Source organism: Desmodus rotundus, chromosome 8 (genome assembly GCF_022682495.2).
Source record: "Desmodus rotundus isolate HL8 chromosome 8, HLdesRot8A.1, whole genome shotgun sequence".
In the NCBI taxonomy this organism is placed as follows: Eukaryota; Metazoa; Chordata; class Mammalia; order Chiroptera; family Phyllostomidae; genus Desmodus; species Desmodus rotundus.
Window position 1 is genome coordinate 41,784,030 of NC_071394.1, and position 14,454 is coordinate 41,798,483.

The following is a 14,454-nucleotide window of genomic DNA, read 5'->3' on the forward strand; positions in this document are numbered from 1 at the left end:
TTGGATGTGAGAAGCAAAGGCAAGGAGCAGCCCAAGCTGACGCCCAGATTTCTGACTCAAGACACTGGAAGGATGGAAGAGCCAGTGCAGCAGGAGAGATGACACAGGTAGTTAGGGATGCGTTGAGTTCGTGGTTGTTTATAGGCTTGTCAGGAAGAAAGTTCTAGCACTCAGAAGAAACACATAATTTTAAAGTCATTGAGAAGATCCAAGAAATTATTTTATGTCTTCAAAACACTTGATTTAAAGCTGTCTCCTGAATTTATCTTTGTTGTGGTGGTTAAAGATGAGAACACTAAAGACAGAATATATGGTTCTTCTAGAAGATCAGCTTTCAATTTTATTAAAATAAATGACTCACTTGGATGAAGAGACTGATGACTTCTAAGGTGTCTTACAATTCTAAAACCATGATTCTGTTGTTCCAGAAAACAGCCATGAATCTGGAATTACCTTTAGATGATAGTGAACTTGTGGCCTTAAAACATCCTTTGTGGGTATGTGGAATATGTGTGTGTGTGTGTGTGTGTATTGTATATATGTATGTATATGTATATGTATATGTACATGTACATGTATGTGTATATTTTAACGAAAGCCCACTATCTCTAAAGCCATACCACCCCGAAGTGCAGCGGCTATGCTTATGAAAAAGAAAAACCAAATAAAGACACTATCTACATTTACCTACTCTGGTCCCAATTGGCTGCAAACAGCAGGAGAATCTTCCTGCCATAGTGGTCACGGTTTTCCAGCACTCCGGGGAACCCATCGATGAGAGCCCTCTTAATGCCAGGGTCATCGGCCTTGAAGTTTTTAAACATGTCCAAGTTTAGCTGGCGGTACTGGAAGTACTGGGCCAGGAGTCTAAAGGCATCTGCTTGGTGAAACTTCCTGGCTCGGAGAAATCTCAGGATGAAGGCATCATCTGTACGTAAAAATCCAATGTCGGGCCTGGTGATGATCATGTCCCTGACTTGCTGAATATCCTGATGTAAAACATCTGGGTTTTCATTCAGTTCCAGGCGAGCTTTCTCTATAGTCTCTGGACTGAGTCCAGCCTGTAAATGGGTCATCTTGGCCAAATCTCTTTTCCAAGTGTTTAATTTCTGATACTTGGGAAGAAAAGACACTGGTCCCATTCACGTGATGATCTGCTGAAACCCTGGCCCACTCAACAGTTGTTTTACTACAACGCTGCCACTGAAACAGACAAATCAAGGGTCTTCTTTCTGTTCCTGAAAAGCAGTACGACATCCAGGTCCTATGTGGTGGTAGCCCTCCAAAAGGGAAGCAAAACCGAGGCCATTGCTACTGCAAAACAAGAGAAACAAAACAGAGATGACACAAAGAAAGTCTGGGCAAATTAATTGGACCTGAGATTAGAAAAGCAGCAAATTATGCTTCAGGCCTGATTAGATTAAGTATCCAAAGAATAAAGAATAAATTATCTTTACAGGGGTATACTTAGCATAATTTTGTTGACAATTGAATGCATAGCATGCAAGTATTTTAAATATGTTTAGGAATTTTTCAGTTATATTGACTAGTTAACATAATAGTATATTTTCATTTTAAATATAAATGTTTAAACTCAGGCATCTCTTTGATCTAAGCTGGAAGTTTCAAAATTCAGAAAACATAAATAACCTTGGAGACTTGTGTTTTTCCCCAGCATCCTTAAGTCAACAATATCTGCAGCAAGAGGCAGTATATTGAGGACAAAATCCTGATATTAAGGGAAGGGAATGAAATAATAATGGAAAATAATGCAATGAACTATTTACAGAATTGGAAGAAACTTCAAAACCCATGCAGTTCAATAAACACCTAATGTTAAAATTCCCTCTCTAATGGCCTCACCCTACCCCTTCAAACAGTTTCTTCCTTCGGTGTCTCCCTCTCCCAATTCATCCTACACCCACTGCCATCTATCTGTGACTGCTCTTACCAACTGATGGCAAGGATGATCGAATAATTTATTAGACATTTAGACATGAGGGGGACATGAATAATAATAATGCTGGAACAACAGGCATAAACTGGGACAGTCCCAAGCAAAGCAGACAGATGGTCACCCTACTAGTGAATGACCTTGCTGTTGCTACATCCAATAGACAAATAAATCATCGTGCCTATTATGGGTGACCTCTATGAGTATTTGATACTGATGACTTCATCCTTTTCAAAACTCTCCCATCTTCCCACACTTTCTGTGACATCATAGACCTTGATTTTTCTCTTAGCTTTCTGTCCTTTCCTGCTCAGTCATCCCATTCCATGTTCACCACTTCAGTGTGCTGTTTCCCAGGCTCCTGCCCCAGCATTTGACTGTTCTACCTGGATAGCTTCAGTCCATGGCTCTCCCCTGATCTTCAGACTACATATCCAACTGCCTACTGAACACCTCCACTTAGATGCCCCAGACACCACAAACTCAGTGTGTTCAAAACTGAACTAATCGTACTTCTTCATTCTGAGTTTGCACCCCCCACCTCTGTCTGTTAGTGACTGACTTCATCTTCTGTAGTTTCCCACGCTAGAAACCTGGGACTCGGCTATTATTCCACCCTCCTCCTTACCACCCACTTCCAGACAATCACTTCTACAATATTTCTCAGACCTGCCCAATTTTTTTCCATCCATTTTCACAGCCTTTGTTTGACCACATTACCCCTCACCTGTTCAGCACTGCAAAATTCTCCCTGCAGTGCCCTTAATGCCAACCTTGCTTTTTTCCAGTCTATTCTCTGTGTTATAATTGAAATCTGCTCACATCTCTCCTTGATTGACATCAGTCAATAGCTACCAATTGTCCTAGGATAGAGTATAAAGCTATGTAACATGGTTTCTAAGACCCTTCATCATCTGGTCCCTATCCATCATCATCTGGCCATGCAGCACACTAAGGCACTGCAGTTTCTTCTCATTTATGTGGTCCTTGGCAAAGATGCTCTCTCTGCTTACACTGACCACTCATTAACTCCTCTTTGCCCTTCAGGAGTCATCTTGGAGATTATTTTCTCCAGGAAATCCTTATTTATCTGCAGAGGTCATGAGTAGCTCTAAAGCAGCTACCACACTTTATTGCCTTTTTCCTCGCTCTCTCTTTACTCTGAATTCCTTGCAGAGAAGAGGTGGGTCTCACTCATCTGTGTATCCTCAATACAGTGCCTGGCATAAAGAGATTTATCTTCATGACCAGATTGACTTTGCTGTGTTCACCTCCTATTCTCAGTGCCTAGAACAGTGCCTGTCACAAAGTAGGTGCTCAGTAAAAAAAAAAGAAAAACATGAGTATATATATATAAAATGATTGAATAAAGTGCTCAAAATTCCATTTCAGTGGGTAAATAAAGGGTTTCCCCTTCTGTATGGGTACATTTGGACCCAGTGAGGCCATTGCAGCTGACTTTTGATCTCTTCTCTCATTTACAAAGTATTTTTCCCCCTGGGAGAACTAAGCCTAGGCACATTGAACTTCAGATCATCACCCCTTGAAGCAGGCAAGGTGATGGTCAAATTTCCAAGCCACGGTACACTATGCTTAGAGCACAAGAAACAGTGCTAGCTCATCCCCTGCAGAAGATTTAAAGCTGCTGGGAGTAACTTACTTACCTTACAGTTCAGGGAGCTCAACAATGTTTTTGAGATAAATTACTATGGGTTCAAGGGGAGAGTTGAGGTTGCATTTTTCATGGCCTACTTCCACACATAGCTGTGCCTCCAATCTATAATATCTGAAATAAATTTGCTTCAATCTATATCTTTATTCTGTGCTCAGCATACAGTGGAAGCTTCTGGGGAGATTATCCAAGCCAGGGTCACTGGGTTTTATACTTAAGATGAAATAGGTATTTTTCATTAAAGGCAGATCCTTCATTTCAGAAGTCTGAATAGACTGCTACTTAAATAACAATTTCAACTGATAATATTTACAGCACTAAAAATGCAATGCTGTATAAGAATGTTTTCCAAGATATAGTGTTCTCAATTGGCTACACTCTTTTGTTCACATGAAGGATTTGGTTTGCATTTAACTTTTCTAAAGTGGTCGAAAAAGTGCAAAAAGATACATTATACTTGGTATCACATTAGTAGTTTTCTGTCCGGGTGGTATTAATAATAATAACCATAATTTATTATTTATTACAATTGTGTTTATCATGTCCCAGGCACCTACATACTCTTCTTTTACACAGTACATTATTTAATCTTTGGAACAACTGTATTAAATGAGTATAATATTGTCACCGTTGTTTAAATGAGGAATCTGAGGCATAGAGAGGTTAAGTGACTTTCCCAAGGTTACACAGCTACTAAGAAGCAGAAAGCGTGTTTAAGCCCAGGCAATCTTTCTCCAGTCCTATGCTTTTTACTACTATGCTTTTATGCCTTTTATGTGTAGCAGAGAAGTTCTAATATTTACTACTTAAGACCTTTCTGACCTTCAGAAAGACCTTCCCTCTTAGGGCCTCACTCTCCTTCCCTAAAACCCATTCCAAATTTACCACTTTAGAAAACTAACTATGCCTAAAGGGTTCAGGGACATTCCTAGGTAGCCATACCTTACAAATGTCCAGTTACCGTCACGTCTTCTTCATTGAAAAATAACTGAGACTATTTCAATCCCAGCTGTCTATGCCTTTTTCAGCTATCACAATTTTTCCTCTCCCATTATGTATTTTCCTTTGGCTAAAATGCCAGTCAAAGAACTGCCATTCTTTTGGAAGCGTTGGTACTATCAGAGTACCAAGCATGACCTGGGTGTTGAAATGTGCTTGATAACCAAAAACAGCACTTCAGGCAGATCTGTGTGAGCCTCAGAAACCACCTTTCCCATTGCTGGTTGGGTTCCCAGTGATTTTTGGTTTTTTCAAAGATTGTTCCAAATACATGGAGAATAACTTGCCACACCCCCTGAGGAGCCCAAGGTAGAAACTAAATTCCACTTCTAATCCATGTTTTTTCAATGAACTAAAAATTGTTAGCGGTATTTTTGTGTAAGGGAAAGGAAAAAAAGAGCCTGCATGTCATGATATTTGAAAGCATGGCATCTATAGATTCAAAATTCATGTTTTACCTCGTTTCCATTAGAAAAAAATCTATTTGTATATTTCCTCATTCAGAATTCAGTTGAGTGCACACTTACCCTTATAAACACACATTAATTTTATGAACCAAGGAGTCTATGTGAAAAAGTAATTTCAAAAATATATTAATTCATAACATCATCAAAATGGCCATACTACCCAAAGCAATTTATAGTTTCAATGCAATCCCTATTAAAGTACCTATGACATATTTCACAGATATAGAACAAACATTTCAGAAATTTATATGGAACCATAAATGACCCGAATAGCTGCAGCAATTTTGAGAAAGAAGAACAAAGCAGGAGGGATCACAATACCTGATATCAAACTGTGTTACAAGGCCACTGTAATCAAAACAGTCTGGGGATAGCATAAAAACAGGCACATAGATTAATGGAACAGAACAGAGAGCCCAGAAATAAACCCAAGTCTCTACGGTCAATTAATATTTGACAAAGGGGGAAGGAGCATAAAATGGAGTAAAAACAGCCTCTTCAACAAATGGTGTTGGGAGATCTGGACAGCTACATTAAAAAAAAAATGAAACTCGAACACCAACTTACACCATAAACAAAAATAAATTCAAGACAGATAAAAGACAAATGTAAGTTGTGACACCATAAAAGTCCTAGAGGAAAACATCAGTAGGAAAATCTCATACATTCCATGCAGCAACATCTTCACTGATATGTCCCCTAAAGCAAGGGACATAAAGCAAAGAATAAACAAATGGGACCTCATCAAATTAAAAAGCTTCTTCATGGCTAAAGAAAGCAGCATTAAGATGAAAAGAGAACCCAACTATATGGGAAAACATGTTTGCCAATGATACTTTGGACAAGGGTTTGATCTCCAAAATATATAAAGAACTCACACAACTCCACTCCAGGAAGACAAAAAACCCAATTAAAAAATAGGCAAAGGACTTGAACAGACACTTCTCCAAGGACATATAGAGAGGGCCCAGAGACATATAAAAATATGCTCAGTATCGCTAACCATCAGAGAGATGCAGAGTGAAACCACAATGAGATACCACCTCACACTGGTCAGAATGGCCATCATAAACAAATCAACAAACAAGTGTTGGAGAGGTTGTGGAGAAAAGGGAACCCTAGTGCACTGTTGGCAGGATTGCAGACTGGTACAGCCACTGTGGAAAACAGTATGGAATTTCCTCAGAAAACTAAAAATGGAACTGCCTTTTGGCCCAACAATTTCACTGCTGGGATTATACCCTAAGAGCCCTGAAATGCCAATCCAAAAGAACCTATGCACCCCAATGTTCATAGCAGCACAATTTACAATAGCCAAGTGCTAGAAGCAACCCAAGTGCCCATCAGCAAGTGAGTGGATCAAAAAACTATGGTACATTTACACAATGGAATTCTACATAGCATAGAGAAAGAAGGAACTCCTATCTTTTGCAATGGCATGGATGGAACTGGAGAGCATTATGCTAAGTGAAATAAGCCAGGTGGTAAGGGACAAATACCATATGATCTCACCTTTAACTGGAACATAATCAACACAAGAAAAAAGCAAACAAAATATAACCAGAGACGTTGAAATTAAGAACAATTTAACAATAGCCAGAGGGGAGAGGGGAGGAGACAGTGGGGAGAAGGGTTTTCAGGAACTACTATAAAGGACACATGGACAAAACCAAGGGGGAAGGTGGAAACAAGGGAGGGAGAAGGGATTGGCTGGGGTGGGGGTGAGTGGTGGGAAGAAAATGCAGACAACTGTAATTGAACAACAATAAAGTAATGTATGAAATAAAAAAAGAATTAAAAATGTATATTAATTCAAATAAAATCTATTTTGGTTATTTTGTAATCTATTATTCTTATTTATTTCATTATCCTCAAAGGCACACATTAAATATAGTGAGAAACAATCACAATAATAACCACATTTTGTTTATGATTATGCATGTATACATGTTAGTTCAAAGCATTTTTTATCATTACTTTTCATCTTCACAATGGTCCCACAACATGTAGAAGAAAGATAATTCCCTGGAAAATACTGAGGATTATATGCAATAATGTAAGTAAAAATGCTTTGGAAATAGAAATCTCCATTTTACATTTACTGTAATATTCTTATTGATATCACTAATTTGTTGCCTCCAGGTAAATAAAAAGATACTGAGGCCCAGAACAGCTAAGCACTTGGCTTAAAGTTGGATAATGAGCTAGTATTAAAGTTGGAAGAAGACACAAACAAACAAGTATCCATGGACTACTTGGTATATTTATTAGATGAAAGGATATATTTGAGATTTAGGTAGGTTAAGTATAACTGAAAGAACAAAGATTTCTACCTAAGCCTACCTGACCCGAAGCCCGCGTTCTGTCCATGGCCCTGTGCTGCCTCTCGGAAGAGGTGCTTACCTACCCCATCCTGGAAACCAGCTCCCTCACACTCACTCAGGCACATGGCAGGCATCTGCCCACACCCTACCCGTCCTAGGGAAGATTATTTAAGGGATGCTGTAAAATTTGCCAAATTGGGGGAGGAAAGAGTAATTGTTGTCATGACCAGAAAGATAAAACCAATAAAACCTAAATATTGTTTGAAGTATGGGAATATCAATAACTAATTAACAATACTTCACATATGTGTTGCTTCTGGGTGTTCTTGGTAATAAAGAACAATCTGAAGGGCAAAGAACAATCCAGAACAATCTTAAGGGCAAAGAACAATTTTAAGGGCATTTAAATGAACACACATACAAAATGAAAAATGTTATGTTTTTGCGGGCTTCTCTTACAAAATAAAGATGAAAAATTCATCTCGGGGATAAAACTTTCCACATGAAAGTCTAATCAACTATCTTATCCATCAGTAACTCTGAAAGTTATGTTTTCAAATTTCAAATATATATTGAATTAGGTTGACCCTTACGGCTCTTCACCTTTCTAAAATCTCACTAACATTTTTTTCAACTGAATACACAATATAAAAAGGAATTTGCATACTGAACAAAATAAAAATAGATGCTGATAACACATCTAGACCAAACCTGAAAATCAGTGAACAAAAATCTTTTTTTTAAGTACAACTATATTTGAAATCTTTCCTGAAAACTGACACACTCCCTTACTGCCAAGAGGAGCCTACACGTAAATCTTAGGGGTTGGTTAATTCAACATTCTTTGGTGCTGACCATAGAGGAGTGATTTTTTCCAAATGATGAGTTTGAGTTTGACCATTAGGGCTTGTACGACTTCCCTGCATAAGTGCTGTGGCCCCCCCAATCCACTGACTTGCTATCAATTATTAGCCAACTTATAGATATGAACTCTCTGTACGGGACACGGAGAATAGTCTGGATATATAAAGGGGAAATCATTAATCATCTGAAGGATAGATGTCCAACCTGCAGCCTGCGGGCCACATGTGGCTCAGGATGGCTATGAATGTGGCCCAACACAAAATCGTAAATTTACTTAAAACATGACATGTTTTGTGATTACGTGTTGCAATGTATTTAATGTATGGCCCAAGACAATCCTTCTTCCAGGGTGGCCCAGAGATGCGAAAAGGTTGAACATTCCCTGAAACCAGAATTTAGCCTCTGGCTCACAGTCAGGTTTCACCACCTTTAGCTCAGTCCTAGCCCAGGGCTTACCTTTGCTGTATAAGCATCCATTGTATAGACTCCCTGGGTGCTCTTCAAAATAGCAACTAAACCCAGTCATCTGCTCGTATTTGTTCTTGCTCTTAACAGATATTAAAAGTAAATTGGAATGAGTTTCATCAGAGTAGAGACGCTGAGAACTTCTACCCAAAATAGATACCAGATCAGAATTAGCATAAGCTGGGACTCAGATGAAATAGACCTAATTGACAGAGGAGTTCTAGTGTCCTGAATTATAGAACAATGTATAAAACTTTTATTCTTTTAGTTTGTTTTGGTACAGATAATGCAAAGAGTTGAAGGCAAAGACCACTTGTAAGGATGGTGTGGGTTTGTCTGCCAATGTATTAGGTAAAATAGTTAAAGGAGTATTTAGACTGGAATTTTTTTATACCATTAAACTATCTTCATAAGAAGTCATTGGCAGTCAATGCCACAGTTTTAAAAAACTGATTAGTTGTACTTCCTAGGAGTAGCAATGGGAGGAAAAGAAAGGAAAACACTTGGAAGAGGGTATTTCTCTAAGAAGAGACTCTTTTGGAGGAAGAGGATCTGTAGAACTGAAAGGAAAGAGGGGATTAAGATGGCCACTAAGTCCCCTCATCCCCTTTTCCATTCAGTGTTTTTCGCAACACATCTATGGGACCCTTCTTTTGGATGTGATTTGAGCAGATGACAGCAGCAGGTATTCGAGTTAAGAAAACTGCCTGGTGAAAGAGAGACACAGCAGGATATGTGTGTGTAAGATAGAGTGAAGTTTGTATAACTTTCTCCCCAACGAGGGCTGTGATTTCTAAGGTCTTATTGCCTCAGAACCTGGAGTGGCTTTCATTTTGCTTTAGTGTGAGGGCCATTATTTAATAAGACATAAAGTGGGCATGTTAAAAAAAAAAAGAGAAAAAGAAAACTGTTCTTTGTCTTTGCTTCTGAAAGTGTGGTCTGTGGATAAGCAGTATCAGAAGCACCTCAGAGGTTGCTAGGAATACATACTGTCAGGACCTACCCAGACCTGCGGAACAGGCAGCAAAATCCCCAAGCAATTTGTATGTACATTAATGCTTGGGAAGCAGTGCTCTACAGGGTTTATAATGAGTCAAAGGGATTGAGAAGGTAGGTTAATCGCCCCTCATACTGTCTGTGGGGAGCAGTGCTACATTGTCCAAGAAGCAAGTAAAAGCACTCCCAATATGTTCATTCCTTTCGGAGTCTCAGCATTCACATTCATAATAGCTTCTCAGATCACCCCATTAATTGCTTACACATGCTTGCAGGCTCTATATTTCTACCAACAGTGTGAGAAAAGGAAGTGTGGAGGAAGCAAGAGAAGCTGAGAGAGGAGGAGGAAGGAGGGAAGGAGGAAAAGAAAAAGGACAGAAAGAAAAATCTCACGTTTTGTTTATTGTATTTGATTTTGACCGCACATCAGACTAGAGGCCTTTTATTAATAGAGCCTGTGATCTGAACCCCGAAATGCCATTCCCAGGCACACAACTTCCCTTCTACTGTCTCCAAAACTCCAAATTTACTATAGTAAATTCAGTGTTCAAACAATGAATGCTGAATTTACTATGTCTTGACACCTAGAAAAGTATGGAACTTTCCATAAGACATTAGAGAATAACAAAGCTGAATTGAAGTGGTGTTGTTTTAAGGAGAAGAGATAGAGAAAGAGTTCTGCACGATATCTAAGAGTTGGAGATTTGGCTAAAAGGGTCCAGGAAACAAGGGTAATCATCTCAAACACAATGAGGAAATTTCTGATGCTCAGAAGGCAGGAAGAAGATATCATAGAAAATTAGCCTCACATAGAAAACTTTCTCAGATACTTCCTGTCACGTGATCATAGGGCCATGAAGAGGGATTGCATAGGGTCACCTGGCCAGAGAAGTTACGAGAGAGAAAGGGCTATGGGAGGCAGCAGAGGTAGTGAAGAATAATGAACTTATTACCTGAATAAATGAAATTTCTTTATTGAGAAGAGAGTGACCAATTTATTTCCACATCCATGAAGAATCAAACCAAAGACAAATTTCCTTTAAGTAAAAAAAACTTGGATTGGAAATTAGGCACAGTTTTCTCTAGAGGGATATAACATGTTCTATTGACATTAGGGGTTGTAGATGTCCAGTAATTTACATTGTGGATCTTCTGAAACAAATTTATCCCAGTGAAATCTGGATAAAATGAACCATAATTAACACAATCAAAATTTGGGGGAAGGGTGCAATGGGGGAAAAGATCTTGCTTGGCAATGTTGAGGGCTATTCCTGGACTGATTGCGTGGGGCCAAACCTGTTTTGTATACCCGTTCTACCTTCTCTTTCTGAGTCACGGTGAAATAGGAAAGCAGAGGCAATCCAAGTCAGCCTGAATTAATTTCCTAAGGATGGCTCTGCTAGGAGGCTGTGTGTAAAATCATGAATAGACTTCTTAGGGTTAATAAGGTGTCCCTTTATAAAGCCTCCAGAAATAAGCAGATACCACCAGTTCTGAAGAATTATGATTCCCCCTTTAGGGAAATGAAGGACCATCCAGCTTTATACTCCACTATTCTCAAAGGACATGTCCCTCTGTGAGCATGTCTACAAATGTATGTGATGCCACTCTGCTGAAAAATGCTTCCTGTTCCCCTTTAAATTCATTTTAAAAAGGAGGAAGTTCTGTTATTGAAAACATGAGAGAAGTAAATAGCCCTTAATGGAAAAAAATAAAAGAGGAAGTCAGGATAGCAGCACTCTATAAAAAAAATAAGCTCAGCATAATATTTCACTCAAAGAAAGGCATTGCTTCTAAGACACATGCCTGTAAATCTTACCAAAGCAGCATTGTTTTGAAATTTCCCCAGACTCCAGAAATTGTATTAAGCACAGGAAGGAAGAAGGACTGGAAATGCTGGATTCCTGGCCTGAGTTTCTGCTTAGAATGAGCTAGAACTGACTTTTAAAAATTGCCTGGACTGAACCATTCTTTGCATACAGATAAGGGAGTTTTAAGAATCTTGTTGGTTGGGGACTTGAGAAGTCTTGTTTACTGTGGATATTACCAGTCTAAGCACAGTATATAGATCACCAAATTTTCTTCTTCTCTAAAATCCATTTCACCATTTATTTTCACTAGTGTTCTTGGTTTGAGTTTAAAATTGAGTGAACAGTAGAGGTAGGTAGAATTATGCCAATTTTTCATAGTAAACAAGTAACTTTTGGCATTCAAGAAGCGTTTTTGGTGTGAATTTTCCCCCAGAACTTCTTCCAGAAGATACTTGTTTGTGACTATTCTTTATTTTTGGCAATGCCTTTAATGATGAGCAAGCTGGTTTAGACAAAACTTGTTTTATTGCCTCTTTTTAAAGAGGCAGAATAAATGGATAGGGGTAATTTTTAAATGAGCGTCTTCTGTGCTCTGGTTTAAACTTGCGTGCTACATGCAACCTGACATTATTTCTACATGAACATTTGATCCATCTCATTTTTAATTAAGATTGTGATTTTATTAAAAATTATTTGCCAAACAAAGCTCCAATACTTTTCTGTTCCAATACTTTTCAAGTTGTAATTTATTACATGGTCACCCACCAAAAGATTTTTGTGTATGACAGGCTCATCCACTTTTCTGATGTTTGTTAGCTTTTAATAAACAGATGATCCTCGCTAAATTAAAGAGGTGCTATAACTTGGGTTCGAACCCAAGATGTCAAATATCTCAAGATATTTGAAAGGTGTTCCAACTTCCCTTCAGCTGAGATAGATAATGATAACACTCTAAAAGCGAGCCTGGTAGAACAGTTACAGAAAAGGTCTTTTCAATTTTTGCACTCTATTACCCTTTACTATTATAGAAAAATGCTCTTATTGCCTGATGACTGAGAGAGCACGCAAAATCTTGCCTTCCAAATCCAAGTCAGTCCTTGACTAGAGATGAACAAAGCCAGGCCATCTGCTCTGAATATCCACACTACTTTGGCCATTTGGGAAAGGGGTCTATCTTCCCTGCTTCAAAGAGAGGTTTAAGATTGGAAATTCGAAAAGAAATAAGTAGAAAGGAAGAGACATTTGAGCAAATAGCACTTTCCAATGACGGCTGCATTTGTTAGGTTATTATCATCACCATCATTTTTAATTTTCACCCTGGCCACAATGTTAACGTTTGGGGTTTACATTTTACAAAACATTTCAGTTAAAAAAAAACAAAAAAACTTAATTTCAGAGTTTCTGCAATAAACGCCTAAGAAGGAAAAGGGGAGTGTGGGTGAGTATGAGTCATCAGTCACCCCCACCCTGCTTCCTGGCGATTCTCCATTGGAAAACCAGAACCACGGATGGAGTTTACATATCTGTGTTACTGGAATAATCCTAGCCCCAGGCCATGTTAATTTCCTGAACTAAACAGTCCCTCATCTGCTGAAAAGCAGCTGGCTAACTGCTGGTGTCTGGCAAGTGCCCCATCTGTCCCCCTGCCTCGGGTCTCTCTCCTGTCTTCACTTTTCCTTTCTCTCAAGCCGGTGTCTCTCTTTGTTTTCAGAGGTGTCATCCACCTGAACTTTCCTTCCCTTGACTGAAAACTTGGGCTCTTTTCTTCTACCCTGAGGACCTCGGGCTTTGTCTAAGTGAGGAGACACAGTTGTGTTGACGGTAGTTACGGCGCTGGTGATGGTGGCGATCATGACGGCGATGGTGGAGATGGGGGTGCTGATGGTGTAAGAGAGCGCAGGCTGAGCGGGCGCGGGGAGCGGGAGGATGGACCCCGGAGGCGGTAGAGAGCAGGGTGCGGGGCGGGGAGGGGATTTAGATGGAGTGCCGGGGGATTGCAGATGGGAGCTGTCCACGCACCAAAGTGCTGAAACGCCGCAGCCATGGCATCGCAAGAGCGGGAGGAACCGCGGGGATGCGCTACAAATACGGAAGGGAGAAAAAAGGCAACAAATACCTTCACACGGCCGCCCAGCCTTGCTTTGGGAATGTGTTTCTGCAGGTGTCCTCGTTGCTGAGCTGAGTAGGTGAGATCCCCTATTCTGGCTGGTTCGGGCTCAGATTTCTCTAGAAAGCTGTGAATGAGAGCCCCAGCTCCACGGGGCTGTGATTTGGGTAGGAGGCGTGTGCGCCAGAGACTCTGTCCTTCTATACTGAGCCTGGCTTTCCCCTGGGTCCTAAATGCCTCCGTACCATTTTTCTCCCCAGGTCTGTCAAGACAGGACTAATAAATATTATAATGTTGCAATAGCTGGGACAAAAAAGTACCGGCACCATCACGCATCACCCCCTAGCCCTAGAAACAGAATATTTTAATCAGATTAATGCAACCTCCAAAACAGATCAGGTGTGTGTGGTCGTGTGTGTGTGTGTGTGTGTGTGTGTGTAAATATAACAGATGAGAAGGTAAGTATCACAGACCAATTGGGAAAATAATAAATTATTTTATTATCAAATGTGGCAAGAAAGTGAATGATTCGGAAAAGACTCAGATTAATGCCCCCTCCCACGAAAATCAATCCTACATAGAATAGAGATAAATATAAAAGTTAAATTATTTTTGAAAACTAGGAAAACATAAGAAATATTTTAATGATCTTTGGGTAGAAATGGAATTTTTAAGCACAAGAGGAATAGAAGCAATCACAAAGAAAAGAGTTTAGTAGTTTGAGTGCATAGAAAATCCCTTTGGAGGTAAAAATATCATAAAAGCATAAATATAAACACTACTGGGAAAAATTGC

General features: G+C 39.4%; 1 protein-coding gene across 1 annotated transcript in view; it reads right to left on the reverse strand.

The window, feature by feature from the left end:
- CLVS1 (clavesin 1) overlaps positions 1-13,797 on the reverse strand; it is a 167,409-nt gene extending 153,612 nt beyond the window's left edge. The window contains 3 exon segments of the mRNA XM_045204923.3: positions 688-1,131; positions 1,133-1,311; positions 13,669-13,797. Of these exon segments, the coding sequence (XP_045060858.2) occupies positions 688-1,131; positions 1,133-1,257 (569 nt within the window). The 5' untranslated portion in view covers positions 1,258-1,311; positions 13,669-13,797.
- Positions 13,798-14,454: the final 657 nt, after the last annotated feature.